We start from the raw sequence: 14734 nt of genomic DNA on the forward strand, positions 1-14734 counted from the left end.
TATTCATGAGACATTTTGCTGCTTTTTTTGTACTAAGTCTTTGAAATCCAGTGTCTTTTTTACTGACAGCCCTTGGCAATCAAGATTCTCCATATTTCTAGTCCCCAAAGGCCACATATAGCCAGTGACCTCTGCCTCTGGGCGGTGCGGGTCTAATGGTTTGGAGTCTGACTGGCAAGGCTCTGCTGCCCACTGGTTCCTGTGGGTCTCCGAGCCTCAGTTTCTGCCTCTTTGAAATGTGCCAGCCATGACGCTGAGTAGCACAGACTAGCTCTTTCATCCTCACAATACTCTGACTAGTTGATTACTATTATTATTGTCTCCATCTTACTAAAGAAAAACCTGAAGCTCAGAAAAGTTCAATAATTTCCTCAAGGTCATACAGCTTGGCCAGGCAGAGTCAAGAGCCATAACCCTTGACCATCTTGACTCTCTTTCTTGTCTTTCTGATTCATCCCAGCTGTAGGTATACTTTTTTTTTTAGAAAGATTTTACTTATTTATGACAGAGAGAGACACAGTGAGAGAGGAAACACAAGCAGGGGAGTGGGAAAGGGAGAAGCAGACTCTCTACTGAGCAGGGAGTTGGATGTCGGGGCTCGATCCAAGGACCCGGGGATCATGACCGGAGCTAAAGGCAGACGCTTACCCACTGAGCCACCCAGACACCTGATAGGTATTCTTTTGATGCTGGGAGTAACTTTTCCACTGGAGTGACTTGTTTACAGTCTGTGGCCATAAGGCAAGACGAAAAGAAGTTAAGTCTTTATTTTTGCATTCCTGGTGTTCCTGCCCCTTTGGATAGCCGTACTTCCCGGGAGTTTGCCCTCCTCTACCGCTGGCCACGCTAGGCTACAGTTCCTTTGCCATCAGTCACATTTGTGTTGACCCCTTCCTGGGTTAAGAAGAATATGGGAACCAGCCTACATTTCAGGGCTGCCCCCAGGCTGTCTCTTAGCTGGGATGGTCTCTGCAGTTGGCTGATCTCCTGGCATGCACATTCTCCCTAGCAACAGTTTTGTGTCCTCTTTTCTCTGTGCTCCCTCCTTCTGGGGGCTTCTCCTGAGGCATTCTCTCTGAGGATCGGCTGGGTCAGAACTGGGGAAGAGGACTGGTCCTGTGTGGCAGTCTGGGTGGCTGAAAGCTAGACCATGCCGAACTAGGCACTGTCCCATGTGTCTGATGGGGTCTGGTCCAGGTCAGAGGCCCAGCCTGTAGCTTCAGCAGGCAGTAGGGTCTGCTGAGCTTCCTGTGGTCCACAGCCCCCAACTCCCATTCTTGGCTAACACATTTCTCTTCACCCTCACCACTTCCCCCTGGATGGATGACCATAGGCTCTTGTGGGTGGGTGAGGTAGTATTCTTTCTTTCTTCCTTCCTTCCTTCCTTCCTTCCTTTCTTTCTTTCTTTCTTTCTTTCTTTTTTAAAGATTTTATTTATTTGACAGACAGAGATCAGAAGTAGGCAGAGAGGCAGGCAAAGAGAGAGGAGGAAGCAGGCTCCCTGCTGAGCAGAGAGGCCGACGCGGGGCTCGATCCCAGGATCCTGGGATCACAACCTGAGCTGAAGGCAGAGGCTTTAACCCACTGAGCCACCCAGGTGCCCCGAGTGAGGTAGTTTTCTAACTGCCATTCCTGTAACCACTTTTGACCCCTAGTTTAGTCTCAACATAGTATAGATCTTTTTTTTTTTTTTTTAATTAATAGACTTTACTTTTTAGAGTGCTTTTAGGATTACAGACAAAATAAGTAGAACGTACAGGGAACTCTCATATGGTCCCACTCTCCGTAACTCATAGAAGTGGAATCACAGTATTTGTCCTCTCGTGTTTGGCTCTCACTTGGTATAATGTCTTCAAAGTTCTTTTTAAACTTTCTAAATCTTGGGCATCTGGGTGGCTCAGTAGGTTAAGCCTCTGCCTTCAGCTCTGTTCCTGGTCTCAGTCAGGGTCCTGGGATCGAACCCCACGTTGGGCTCTCTGCTTGGCTGGGAGCCTGCTTCCTCCTCTCTCTGCCTGCCTGTCTGCCTACTTGTGATCTCTCTCTCTGTGTCAAATAAATAAAATCTTAAAAAAAACCAACTTTCTAAATCTTAAAATAATTTTAGATTTACAGAAAAGTGGCAAAAATAGTACAGAGGTCCTAAACAACCCTCAAACTAGCTTTTCCTTATTTTAACATCTCAGATATCCATAGTATATTTTTGATACCAGAAATTAGCATTATTGCAACGCTATTAACTCTACAGACCCTATTCACATGTTGCCTGCTTTCCTACAGATGTCTTTTTTTCTGGCCCAGGATCCAATCTAAGTTACCACAGTTCATTTTATTGACATGTTCTCTTGGCCTTCTTTAGTCTGTCTTTCATGACCATATACTTCTGAAGAGTCTGAGCCAGGCTTGTAGTATATCTGTCACTTTGAAGTTTTCAGTTATTAAAATTAAAATGATATTATAGATTGTATAAAAGCTTAGGTATGTATAATCTATATTTTATAAATTATAAAAGTACATATTTATAAACATTTTATGTATTTATAAAATTAAAATTATTTTTGGGACACCTGGGTGACTTTGGTTCAGGCCTTTGGTTCAGGCCATGATCCCAGGGTCCTGGGATCGAGTCCCACATCGGGCTCCTTGCTCAGCAGGGAACCTGCTTCTCTCTCTGCCTCTGCCTGCCACTCTGCCTGCTTGTGCGCGCTCTCTCTCTCTCTCTCTCTCTGACAAATAATAAAATATTTTTAAAAAATTAAAATTATTTTTATTCTTAAATTGACATAATACATTTTTGGCAGTAATATCGTGGCCAATGTCCTGTCCTCCTTAGTGTGTCAGAACAGGGGCACTTGCTGTTCCCATATGTTATTACTTAGAATAATGTTAACTTTGATCACATGGTTGATAGAAGGTAATATCTGTTGTGTTTTTCCACTATAAATATGATTCCACTATAAGTAATATATATAATTTTCCCCTTGTTATTCATGAATAGCTTACGGAGAAAAACTTTGATAGTATCCAAATGTCCTATTTCATCTCAAACTTTCACCCATTAGTTTTTTTTTTTTAAGATTTTATTTATTTATTTGAGAGGGAGAGAATCAGAGAGAGCATTAGCAGGGGGAACAGCAGAGGGAAAGGGAGCAGCTGAGGCAGAGGGAGAATTCTGCAGGCTCCCCACTGAGCAAGGAGCCCGATGAGGGACTGGACGCCAGGACCCTGGGATCATCACCTGAACAGAAGGCAGACGCCCAACCAATAGTTTTAACATCCATCAGTGGTTCTTGCCTACAAGAACTATTACTGGTGTTCTCATGGTAATTTCTATTTCGCTTATCCCTTCGACATTTATTTATGGCAATTTTTCTGTAAGCAAGAACTGTCCCTTCATGCGCATTCATTTGTTCAGTTATTGATTTATGACAGTATGGCCTCTTGAATGTTTACTTTATTCTGTGAGTCAGAATCCAGTACTATCGTTATTTATTTTCTTGTTCAGATTGTACCAGTGTTGGCCATTGAGAGCTCCTTCCAGTTGGCTCCCGTGTCCTTGTAGTACGCCTCTGATAATTTTTGAGAACATCCTTATTTTCTGACACCACAAGGTGTTCCAGGCTCATCTTGTGTTTCCCTGCCCTGTCTTTGGAATCAACCATTTCTCCTAGGATCCCTGGTTCCTATTTGGGGAGAATAGTATTTAGACACCAAGCTCAAGGCTGTAGGTGTGCTCGTTGCCCCTGGGATGTCAACTAATAGAGCTGGGATATATATGTATATATACTAATGTATGCATATACACTACATTTCTTTCTATATCTATCTGTCTTTATTTATATATTGAAACCGTGAGCTCATACTGATACCTACAATTCCAGTCCATCCAATCCATGCTCACCTCTTATCCCTATTACCCAATCCCATTCCCTCGTTCTTTCCACCCCAATCCATCCACCTGCTGTAGGTAACCAATCTCATAAATTTCTGATTTAAAAATATGGAGTGCGGGGCACCTGGGTGACTCAGTCGTTAAGCATATGCCTTCCACTCAGGTCATGATCCCACGGTCCTGGGATCAAGCCCCACGTCCTGACTCTCTGCTCAGCGTGGAGTCTGCTTCCTCTCTTTCTCTGCAGCTGCCCCTGCTTGTGTGCACACGTGCTCTCTCTGTCAAATAAATACAATCTTTAAAAAATAAATAAAAAATAAAAAATATGGAATGCTTCATAGATTTGCCTGTTATTCTTGTGCAGGGACCACGCTCATCTTCTCCATATTGTTCCAACTTCCGTGTATGTGCTGCTGAAGCCGAGCGCTAGAGTGGTCTTTTTTTTTTTTTTTTTTTTTTTTAAAGATTTTATTTATTTGACAGACAGTGATCACAAGTAGGCAGAGAGGCAGGCAGAGAGAGAGAGTGAAGTAGACTCCCTGCTGAGCAGAGAGCCCAACGCGGGGCTCGATCCCAGGACCCTGGGATCACGACCTGAGCCGAAGGCAGAGGCTTTAACCCACTGAGCCACCCAGGCGCCCCTAGAGTGGTCTTTTTAACACAGAAAGCAGATCATCCCTGCTCAAACCCCTGCCTCTGTTAGAAGAAAACACAAACACTTTACTCCATCTTACCTACCTACTTGAGGCCCTGTGTGATCTGGCTGCAGCTGCTGGATTATTTTCTCTGCTTTGTGCCCTTGTTTACTCTGCTTCGGCTATTCTTGCCTTTTTTGCTGTTGCCTATATGCCCAGTGCTCTCCTGCCTAAGGCTTGAAGCCCTTTGCATTTTCTTTCCGAAAGCCTGGAGTGCTGCTCCCACTCCACGTTCCCAGGGCCCGGGTGCTTCTGGTCTCTGATAAACATGCACGTCCTCCTGGAGGCCTTCCTTATGGAGATCTTCTACTGCTTTCTAACGCTTGGTTATGCTTCTTCGTATCATCACATTGTGACAGGTGTAACGTATTTACTTACTGCCTGTCTTCACCACGGGGACACAGGCTCCATGAGGCAGGGACTTTGTTTTGTTCGCAGGGCGCAGAAGGGGGCATGACGTCTAATCCATAGGTAAGCAGTTGGTAAATATTGTGGGAGTCAAGTTTGCATCAGATGTTTTTACACGCTGTGTTTGATTTAGTTCTAACAACAACAACAAAAAAACACTTAGAAGTGAAGACTCTTATTCTAATCTGTGGGTGAGAAAATGGAGGATCCAAGAGGTCAAGGGCTCACCCTAGGTCATGCCCCAGGGGAAGGGTTGGCTGGAGAGCTGTTTCTGGTCCTCTCTGACTGCAGAGCCCATGCAGGTGACAACCTGTGCTCTGCTTGAGCGTGTCTTTGTAGACTGGGGTTTGAAGTTGTCCTTGGCACACACGTGATTGTAAAGGTGTGACACGAGTATGTTCTGGGACCTGTAAAGCACCTCACTAATAATATTACTGCTCTAATGATAGCTGTGCTTTAGTAAGACTCCCCGGGCGCCAGCCTGAGCAGCGTTGCGTCACGTAATCCTTCCAGCAGCCTTTTGAATGCAAGATGGAAACTCAGAATGAAGAGGTAATTTGCCCAAAGTGGCCCAACAGGTCAGGCCTGGTGGTCTCAGTCCCCAGCGGAGGGCTCATCTGTCTAACCACCTCCATGTCCCAAGTGAGGGGACAGACAGACATGCCTTTGGGGGCTCCTGTTGCTTTTTCACCATCAGGCAACTTGTTCCTGGAATTCCAAGAGGAGCTGGAGCGAGTCTACAGGGTCTACTGCGCCAGCTACGACCAGGCCTTGCTGCTGGTGGAGACCTACCGGAAGGAGCCGGAGCTGCAGCGAGAGATCCAGAGCGTCATCGAGGCCGTGGTGTGAGTAGCACGACCAGTGCGCGTGCGCTCCTGCTGCCGTCGGCCCTGGGGGCGGGAGCCGACAGGGTCTCTCCCCTCCTCGGTGTTGTTGCCGGTGCTGCTGCAGGGACACAATCCCCGACTCTAGGTGGCTTCGAGTAACAAAGGTTTATGCCTTCCTGATGCTCCACTGCGGGTCACGTGAGGCTCTTCTCTGGGCCATCCTCGCTTCGGGGCCCACGCCGACAGCAGCCGCTCTCTGGGTTATTGCCAGTAACTGCAGCAAAGGGCAAGGGAGCTCTGGAGGGCTCAATGCAGCCAATAAGTGCTCCAGGCCAGGGGCGCCTGAGTGGCTCAGTGGGGGAATTAAGTGCTCCAGGCCAGAAATGATATGCATCCCTTTCTCATAATTCATGGCCCAGACCTAATCCCGTGGCTTTGTCTACCTGCCAGGAAGCCAAGGTATGCCACCCTGCCTGGGGGTCCAGAGGTGGAAAAGCAGAAACATTTGGTGAACAGCACTCCTTTCTCCCACGGGAAGGGCAGTGAGATGGTGGGAACCATGTGCTGTAGGCAGCATGGGATGAGGCGGGCTCGGATCACCCCGGAAGGCCTCTCCACACACAGTTGAAATAGGATCCAAACTGCCCTGGGTGGCCTCACCACCCAGACCTGGCACCAGTGTGTAGAAGCTCTAGATAGAAATTTGGAGTGAGCAGGAATTCCTGGGTGGCTCTGTCGGTTGAGTGTCTGCCTTTGGCTCAGGTCATGATCCCACGGTCCTGGGATCGAGTCCCGTATCCTGCTCCCTGCTCAGTCTGCTGCTCCCCCTGCCTGTGCTCTCTCTCACTCCCCCTCAATTTCTGACAAATAAATAAATAAAATATTAAGAAAAAGAAACATGTAGAGAACAGATATTTTTTAAGTTAAAATTTTGAGTGGCGAACAGTTACATAGTTCAGAAGCTTTTTTAAAAATTGATGCCCCAGAAGCTTTAAAAAATCCAAAGTTATGCAACACAAAAAATCCTGTCCTGTCCTGTCCAATCCTGTCCGTTCATTTACCTAAATACTACTCCCAGCCCCAAAGTCATGCTAACCACTTGTAAATTGCTTGTGGATCTTTGTAGAGTTCCTTTATGCATATAGAAGCAAATCAAATATATGCTGTCATTTCACTGCCTTTTTAAAGAAAGTTTGTATTTTTTTCCCCTCACCATGTATCGTGGACACCCTCCTATTTCAGTGCATACATGTATGAGCCTTTGAACAGCGTGTTCCTCTACCACATGGCTGTTCCCCAGTTCATTTAACTGGTTTCTATTAGTGGGAATTAATTTGCTTCTTTTCTTTTGCTATTACAGATCGCATTCAGTCATTACTCGTGAGTGTATGTCATTTTACTCAGGTGCATATAGTTTTTTTTTTTTTAAGATTTTATTTATTTTAGAGAGAGAGTGTGTGTGCATGGGTGGGGGGATGGGCAGTGCAAGAGGGAGAGAGAGGCTTTCACGCAGACTCTTCACTGAGTGCAGAGCTCAATGCAGGGCTTGATCTCAGGACCCTGAGATCATGAGCTGAGCCAAAACAAAGTCAGACACTCAACCGACTAAGCCACCCAGGTTTCCCACAGGTGCAGATGTTTCTGTAAGGTGAATGTCCAGAGGTGGACTTTCTAGGTCAAAGAAAGCATATATGGATAATTTTGCTAAGATTGCAAACTTTCCTTCTATAAAGGCTATACTGTGAGCAAGGTATGGGTGTCTGTTTCCTCATAGCCTCACCAGGGTGTGTCATTAAACTTTAGAGTAATGCCACTGAGAGAGGTGACAAATGGTGTCTCAGTGTGGTTTCATTTTGTATTTACTTCTCATAATTAAAGTTGGTCATTTCCTCATATATTTAAGGTCATTTATATTTCCTTGTCTGGGATTGTCCTGCTTCTTTTCTATTTCAAAAAGGCTTTTACCTTCCCCAGGACAAGCTCCCCAAATGGAGATAGATGAAGGTCATTTTCTGGAAATCAGAATACTGCAGGAGGATGAGAGGCGATTGTTATTTTATCTTACTTAGACATTCCCTTTACACCCAAGAGAAGGACTGTGCAGAGTTAGATCTTTGAAGATGATGTTATCTCCTATGGAAGCTCCTGCTTCCTCCCCTGCTCCTCTCCCTTGCCTATCCCCCCAACCTCCTAAAGCCTCCTTTTCAATTACCCATGTCCTGGCTCCTCACTACCCCCCCCCAAAACTATATTCACTTCCCCCTTCGATTCATCCTTTCATGGGTCTTAGAAACTTAGGTTTTGGGGCACTTGGGTGGCTCAGTGGGTTAAGCCGCTGCCTTTGGATCAGGTCATGATCTTAGGGTCCTGGGATCCAGCCCCGCATCGGGCTCTTTGCTCGGGGAGAGCCTGCTTCTCTCTCTCTCTCTCTGCCTGCCTCTCTGCCTACTTGTGATCTTTCTCTGTCAAATAAATAAATAAAATCTTAAAAAAAAAAAAAGAAACTTAGGTTTTTGTGAGGGTCACTAAATACATTTCAATAGGAGAGAGGCAGATAACAAAAACAAGAGTGGCACATGTGGGGCATAAGGGAGCAGTGGAGACTGTGGCCAACCAGAGCCAACAGACCCCGTGTAGAGAGCAGATGCAGCCCTGTTAACGTTCCCTGTATAACAGAGCACCCAGAACAGAATGGCTTAAGACAGACACGTGTTTGGTTCATTCTGCCGCTTGTTAGCAATATGGCTGGGCTCCATAAATGATTCCTCTAGCCCCGCCTGAGTACCTTCACATGCCCATGATCACCTGCAGGTCAGCACTGCTGATCTCAGCTGGGCTCTCTTGTATGTCTGAGACACCGGGCTGACTCAGCTCTGGCTATACAGGCTCCCGTCACCTGGCCGGTGGCCCAGGCTTGTTCGCATGGTGGTCACAGGGTTGAGACAGGGGGAGAGCGGGAGGGAGGGAAAAGGGAGGTGGGGGGCAGGAGAGGTTAAGGCCTTGGGAGGTCTTGGCTGGGAATTGGTGTTCTGTGACAGACCCAAGGGGTGGAAAAATTGACGCTGCTTCTCAAGGGGAGGAGTTTCAGGGTCGTACACAAAGTGGGTACAATAGCAGCCGCCACAACTAAGGGTGTGCATGCAGAGAGTAGAATAATTACAGCCCTACTTTACAAGCCATCCGCCTCAGTTGCCATGTAGGACTGTGAGTCCACTGTGGCCAGACCCTCCTGCTACTCAAAAGAAGTCAGAAACTGTGATAGAACATCTCCCAGGTGCCAAATACTGGCATCGAGCTCAGACAGGTTAGAAGCACTGTCGGGGGGCCCTGGTTGGCTCAGAGGCTGCGGTTTCTCATGTCTCCCACACTCCGGTCTTTCCCAGCCAGACCAGTCCACGCTTTTCTCATGGGCTCCGGTGCCACACTGCCCAGTGGTGGATCTGGCTCCGCTCCAGCTCACCTTGGCAGAGCCATTTCATGTCTCCGAACCTGGTTTCCTTACATGTGAAAGGGGGAGTAATAACTGTGCCTCATAGGGGTTTGGACTCACTTGTACCCAAGTGACACTGTAAACCCCAGGTATTACCCTTGTCCGACTGGGCAGTGTTTATAGTTCTCTAAAACCATACTGTGGCTCTCAGCACTAGTGGTTCCAATACTCCTTTTTTTTTTTTTCCTTTTTTTAAGGAATTTATTTATTTGAGGGAGAGGGATAGAGCACAAGCAGGGGGAGCAGCAGAGGGAGAAGCAGGCTCCCTGCTGAGTAGGGAACCCAACGTGGGGCTCAATTCCAGGACCCCAGGATCATGACCTGAGCCAAAGACAGATGTTTAACCAACTGTGCCCCCCAGACGCCCCCCCCCTTTTTTTAAGAGAGTGAGAGAGGAGTAGGGGAGAGGGGCAGAATGAGAGGGAGAGAGAAAATCTTAAGGAGGCTCCACACCCATCACAGATCCCGATGCGGGGCTCGATCTCATGACCCAGAGATCATGACCTGAGCCAAAATCAAGGGCCTGACATTCAACCAACTGAGCCACCCAGATGCCCCTCAATGCTCCTTTTTTGTAAAAAACTTTTAATTAATATCCTGACATATATTCTTGAAATAGATTGGCAGATAGCTAGATAGATAGATAGAGACCCTGCCTGTATACATAACTGAAAAGAAAAGATAATGGCTTAAAAGTAATAAAAAGAAGTAAAAGGAAAATAATGTCTAATAAAGTAATATGTATTTCAGTGTGGAACTGCCTGGGCACCACTACCCTAGAAATCTAATGAAAGAATCAGATGCTGGCACCTACTTGTAATAAATAAGTTTGGATTCAAGCAAAGAAAAGTCAGAAGCCATTCCACGTAAGAAGTATCGAAAAAGGAAAGAGCAGAGAAGGCACATGCCGTAGAATGACAAGTAGCAATGAGAGCAAACTTGACCTCCCTGTGTATGATAAGAAGAAGCAAACGACATAAATGACACAGGGATAGCATTGTGCTCTGGGGGCAGAGGAAGTGAGGAAGTAGGACATATGATGTTCTTGCAGATGGTCTGGGTCTTATTTATTAAAGGTAGCATCCTAAAAATTTCCAGTGCTTGGGGCGCTTGGGTGGCTGTCGTTAGGTGTCTGCCTTTGACTCAGGTCCTGATCCCAGGATCCTGGGTTTGAGCCCCACATCAGGCTCCCTGCTCAGCAGGAAGCCTGCTGCTCCCTCTCCCACTTCCTCTGCTTGCATTCCCTCTCTCACTGTCTCTGTCAAATGGTCACAGTAGAAGGAGAGGGAGAACCAGGCTCCCTGCTGAGCTGGGAGCCTGGTTCTCTTTCTCCTTCTGCGGTTCTCCCTGCCTGTGCTTATGTTCTCTCACTCTCTCTGTCAAATAAATAAGTAAAATCTTAAAAAAAAAAGACTTCCAGTGCTGTGATCAGTGACTGGATGGAGTTGAATAGTCACAAGAACACCTCCATTCTTGAACTTGCAGCACATTTTCAGGCATTCATTCAGCCTGTGCATGTTCAGAGGGCCCTAGGAGACATGGCACCCTGCTCCACAGTGCAGGGCTGTCCTTGCAGACGGCCTGCTGCCCTGGACCCTCCTGCTAAGTGCCTGGAGCAGCCCAGTGCCTGCAAGTTTCCACCGTGCCCTCGATGAGAGCCCCTGTTCCATTGTTGCCCTGGGAAGGCCATTCATGCCAGCATTGCTTTCCACCTCCTCTCTCTTGAGACAGTAGTCCTGATTTTCTTGTGCGTATGATCACGGGACTGTTTCTGGAGCTTAACCGACTAGAATCACCACACCAAGCAGTAAGGGGTTCTTTTTCATCCATCTAATCCAATTCTTTGTGATTCCAAAATGCGTGCTGCTTGCTACCTTTTTATTTGGGTGGGTGAGCAGGCAGGCTCTTCAATCTCTTAATGCAGCTCCCACCTGAGGGCCAGGGGATCAAAGCTTGCCCCTGCACTGGGCAGGAAGCTCTGCAGCTGGGGGCGGGGGGTGGGGGGTAAAGCTGCCCTGCAGAGGCTGATCAGTCCAGCAGAGCGCCCACTGTCTCAGAATGACAGCCGAGGCAGTGTTTGGGGAGGGCAAATAATCTCTTTTCCTTTATTGACAATCTTCCATCATTTTATTTTTAAAAAATTTTAAACACTTATTTGAGACATAAGCAGGGGGAAAGGGCAGAGAGAGAGGGAGAAGCAGACCCCCCACCAAGCAGGGAGCCCAACACGGGGTTCCATCCCAGGACTCTGAGATCATGACCCGAGCTGAAGGCAGATGCTTAACTTTATGTGCCACCCAGGCGCCCCTCTTTTTTCATTTTAAATATAAAAGTAATGAATGCTTACTGAAAAAAAAAAAAAGGAATATTTAAACAAAACACGGGGAAATAAAGAGTAAAAGTCCTTTGTCCTTTGGTCTCATGTTTCTCCGTCCCTCCACCTGCTGGTTAACTTTTCCATCCAAACTTTCTTCTGTTCATTTACTATTTTTCTTTAAAGATTTTATTTATTTATTTATTTATTTGACAGACAGAGATCACAAGTCGGCAGAGAGGCAGGCAGAGAGAGAGGGGGAAGCAGGCTCCCTGCCGAGCAGAGAGCCCGATGTAGGGCTTGATCCCAGGACCATGAGATCATGACCCCAGCCAAAGGCAGAGAGGCTTAGTCCACTGAACCACCCAGGCACCCCAGCATCTGACTCTTGATCTCAGCCCAGGTCTTGAACTCAGGGTCATAAGTTCTATCCCCATGTTGGGCCTACTTTAAAAAAAAATTTTTTTTCCTCCAGATTACCTTAGAAAAGCTGTAATCATAAAAGGCTGCTATGATTCTGTCATGACCCCTTGCTAATTGTGGAGAAGAGCAGCGATCCTCTCTTTGAAGACCCCATGTACTCTTATTTGTGGACAGCTGTCCGCATGAGGCGGTTGCACCGTTTCCCATGGAAAGTCAGCCCAGAGGACAGAGCTTTGCAAATATCTGGTGACTTTTCCATCTCCACTGCCTGTGGTTGGCCAAATGCTAGGAAACCCATGGTGAGAGCAGATGGTCAGTGTAGGCACATCTTGACAGGTATTCCTACCCCTGCCTCCCCCACAACCCCCCGCGGCTAATGAGGGAGCACCCACCTGTTCTGCCTGTTCCTAGCCTCAGGACTGATACTTCCTGGACATTTGGTCTGGAAATATTTCCTTAGGAGGAAGAGTAAGAGGCCAGGGTACCATGGAGAGGGGCTGGAGAATGGCTTTGAGCAGCATCTGTGAGTCCTTTTGGAGGAGGCGTGCTAGACACTGAGGTTTGAAACCCTCATAGGCTTCTTGAAAGGCAGGTCTGAGGGCTCCTGGTTATGATCAAGGAAAACTGTGGGAACCTCTTCCCAGATACCACTGACAGGTAATTTTTCCTGCAAATCCCCGAAATCAGCAAGAAAGGGACTAGAAAAAGTCATCCATTCATCAAATAGTGCATCTGGAAGGGATCTTGACACTATTCATTCTTGTGTTTCGCACCTGTAGAAAAATAGAATGTAATAAACATATACCACTACCTAAAACTAACCAGTGTTAACATTTTGCTGCTTTTTTTATGCTGAACTGTTTAAATACAAATAATAGAAATGATGACTGTTTACCATTAAATAAGTTTTTTTCCCCCTAAAAATTTTACTTATTTATTTGAGAGAGAGAGAGAGTTGAAAAGAACAAGTGGGAGGAGGGACAGAAGGAGAAGCAGACTCTCTGGAGAACAGGGAGCCTGACCCAGGACTCAGCCAGGACCCTGGCATCATGACCTGAGCCGAAGGCAGAGGCTTAACCAACTGAGCCACCCAAGCACCCCCTACCCTTAAATACTTTTTTTTTAAAGATTTTATTTATTTATTTGACACACAGAGAGAGAGAGATCACAAGTAGGCAGAGAGGTAGGCAGAGAGAGAGGAGGAAGCAGGCTCCCTGCTGAGCAAGGAGCCAGATGTGGGGCTCGATCCCAGGACCCTGAGATCATGACCTGAGCTGAAGGCAGAAGCTTAACCCACTGAGCCACCCAGGCACCCCTACCCTTAAATACTTTAAATGCATCTCTATAAACACAAAGTTCCTGTGATTTTTTTTTTTTTTGAACTTTCAACTGTTAAAGCCACAAAACCATTTTACTGCATGAAATGTCAAATGTCAAATGCCCTGCATACAGAGTTGAGCTTGGGACATAGCCAGGTGGACATGTCACGCAGGCAGCTGACCGTGTGAGTCCAGAGCTCAGGACAGAAGTGGGAAAACAGAGGTCTGGGGTTTAAAGCCAACAGACTAAATGAAGTCAGTAAGAGAAGGAGTGGAGGGGAGGGAAGGCCCGAGGGTGCTCTGGCATTGGAGGGAGGCCAGCAGAGGAGGCCAAGAGAATGTCCCACGGAGCAGGGAAAGCAGGACGAAGGGCATCTCTGGGGCCAAAAGAAGAAAGTGTTTCAAGAGCAGGGACAAGTCAGCTGTGTCTGCTGCTGACAGGCCAAGGACATGGAGGACCGAGAACTGACCGTTGCATTTAGTACAGATGGGAAACCAGGACCCAAAAACTGGAAGAGTGAGAACTAGCAGCGCCTCTCTAGCATCTAGACCTCATGCATTACAGATGAGGAAACTGAGAACCACATAAGGAGGGTGACTTGCCTGAGATCACACAGCGAGTTAAAAGGCGGAGCTGGACCTAGAGCCCGGGGCTCCTGTTCCCCGAAACAGTGGGTTTCCCCTACCTAATGCCAGCCTTCTCCCTCAGGCCACAAGCTGGGCCCTCGGGCCTCAGTTTCTTACTGGTGATCCCTCTTCAGAGGATTACAAAGTACCCACTGCTGCTGCAGAAAATCCTGGAGAACACAGTCCCTGATGCCAGTGCTTACCCTGTGCTTCAGAGGGCTGTCTCTGCCCTCCAGGACGTGAACACCAACATCAATGAGTACAAGAGGCGCAAGGAAGTGGGTAAGGACTTGGGGGATTTAGGGGTTATATCAGTGAGAATGCTTCCAGCTACAAAAACACTAATTTCAAATCATCTTCATTAATAAATGTAGTGGCTCATGTAACCGCAAGTCCAAAGGTAATGTGGACTTTAGGTAGGGTTTGATCAGGGTCCTGGCTCCATTTCCCTAAAATTTTCTCATCTCTGATCTTTACTGTGTGTTACTTCGTGTCCAGGCTGGCCTTCCTCATAGCAGTAAGTGGCTATTGCTGTTCCAAGACTCACATCTGATACCACACCCTGCAGGGATCTTTCACCCCTTAGTCATAAATTAGATTGGAGTGTCATTCTGATAGGACCCATTTGGGTCCTGTGCTCACCCTGAACCAGTCACCATGTTTAGGGGAATTCCATAAGCTGTTTGGCTTGGGCCTGGCTTATATCTCATTCTTGGAACCAATCACTGTGATCAGGAGTTTG

General features: G+C 47.0%; 1 protein-coding gene and 1 non-coding gene across 6 annotated transcripts in view; one reads left to right on the plus strand and one right to left on the minus strand.

Moving 5' to 3' along the window:
- Positions 1-14734, plus strand: part of ARHGEF37 (Rho guanine nucleotide exchange factor 37) — a 49441-nt gene that overhangs the window by 20185 nt on the left and 14522 nt on the right. For all 5 annotated transcript variants that reach the window (XM_032851516.1, XM_032851517.1, XM_032851515.1 and 2 more), the window contains 2 exons: positions 5690-5837; positions 14075-14274. In XM_032851516.1, coding sequence (XP_032707407.1) covers positions 5690-5837; positions 14075-14274 — 348 coding nt within the window. The remainder of the gene's footprint in view (positions 1-5689; positions 5838-14074; positions 14275-14734) is intronic.
- Positions 4209-4316, minus strand: LOC116864457. The gene has a single exon (XR_004382015.1). It is a non-coding gene; the product is annotated as a U6 spliceosomal RNA (small nuclear RNA).

This window comes from Lontra canadensis, unplaced genomic scaffold (assembly GCF_010015895.1).
Source record: "Lontra canadensis isolate GAN:19392208 unplaced genomic scaffold, GSC_riverotter_1.0 scaffold5, whole genome shotgun sequence".
NCBI classification, from domain to species: domain Eukaryota; kingdom Metazoa; phylum Chordata; class Mammalia; order Carnivora; family Mustelidae; genus Lontra; species Lontra canadensis.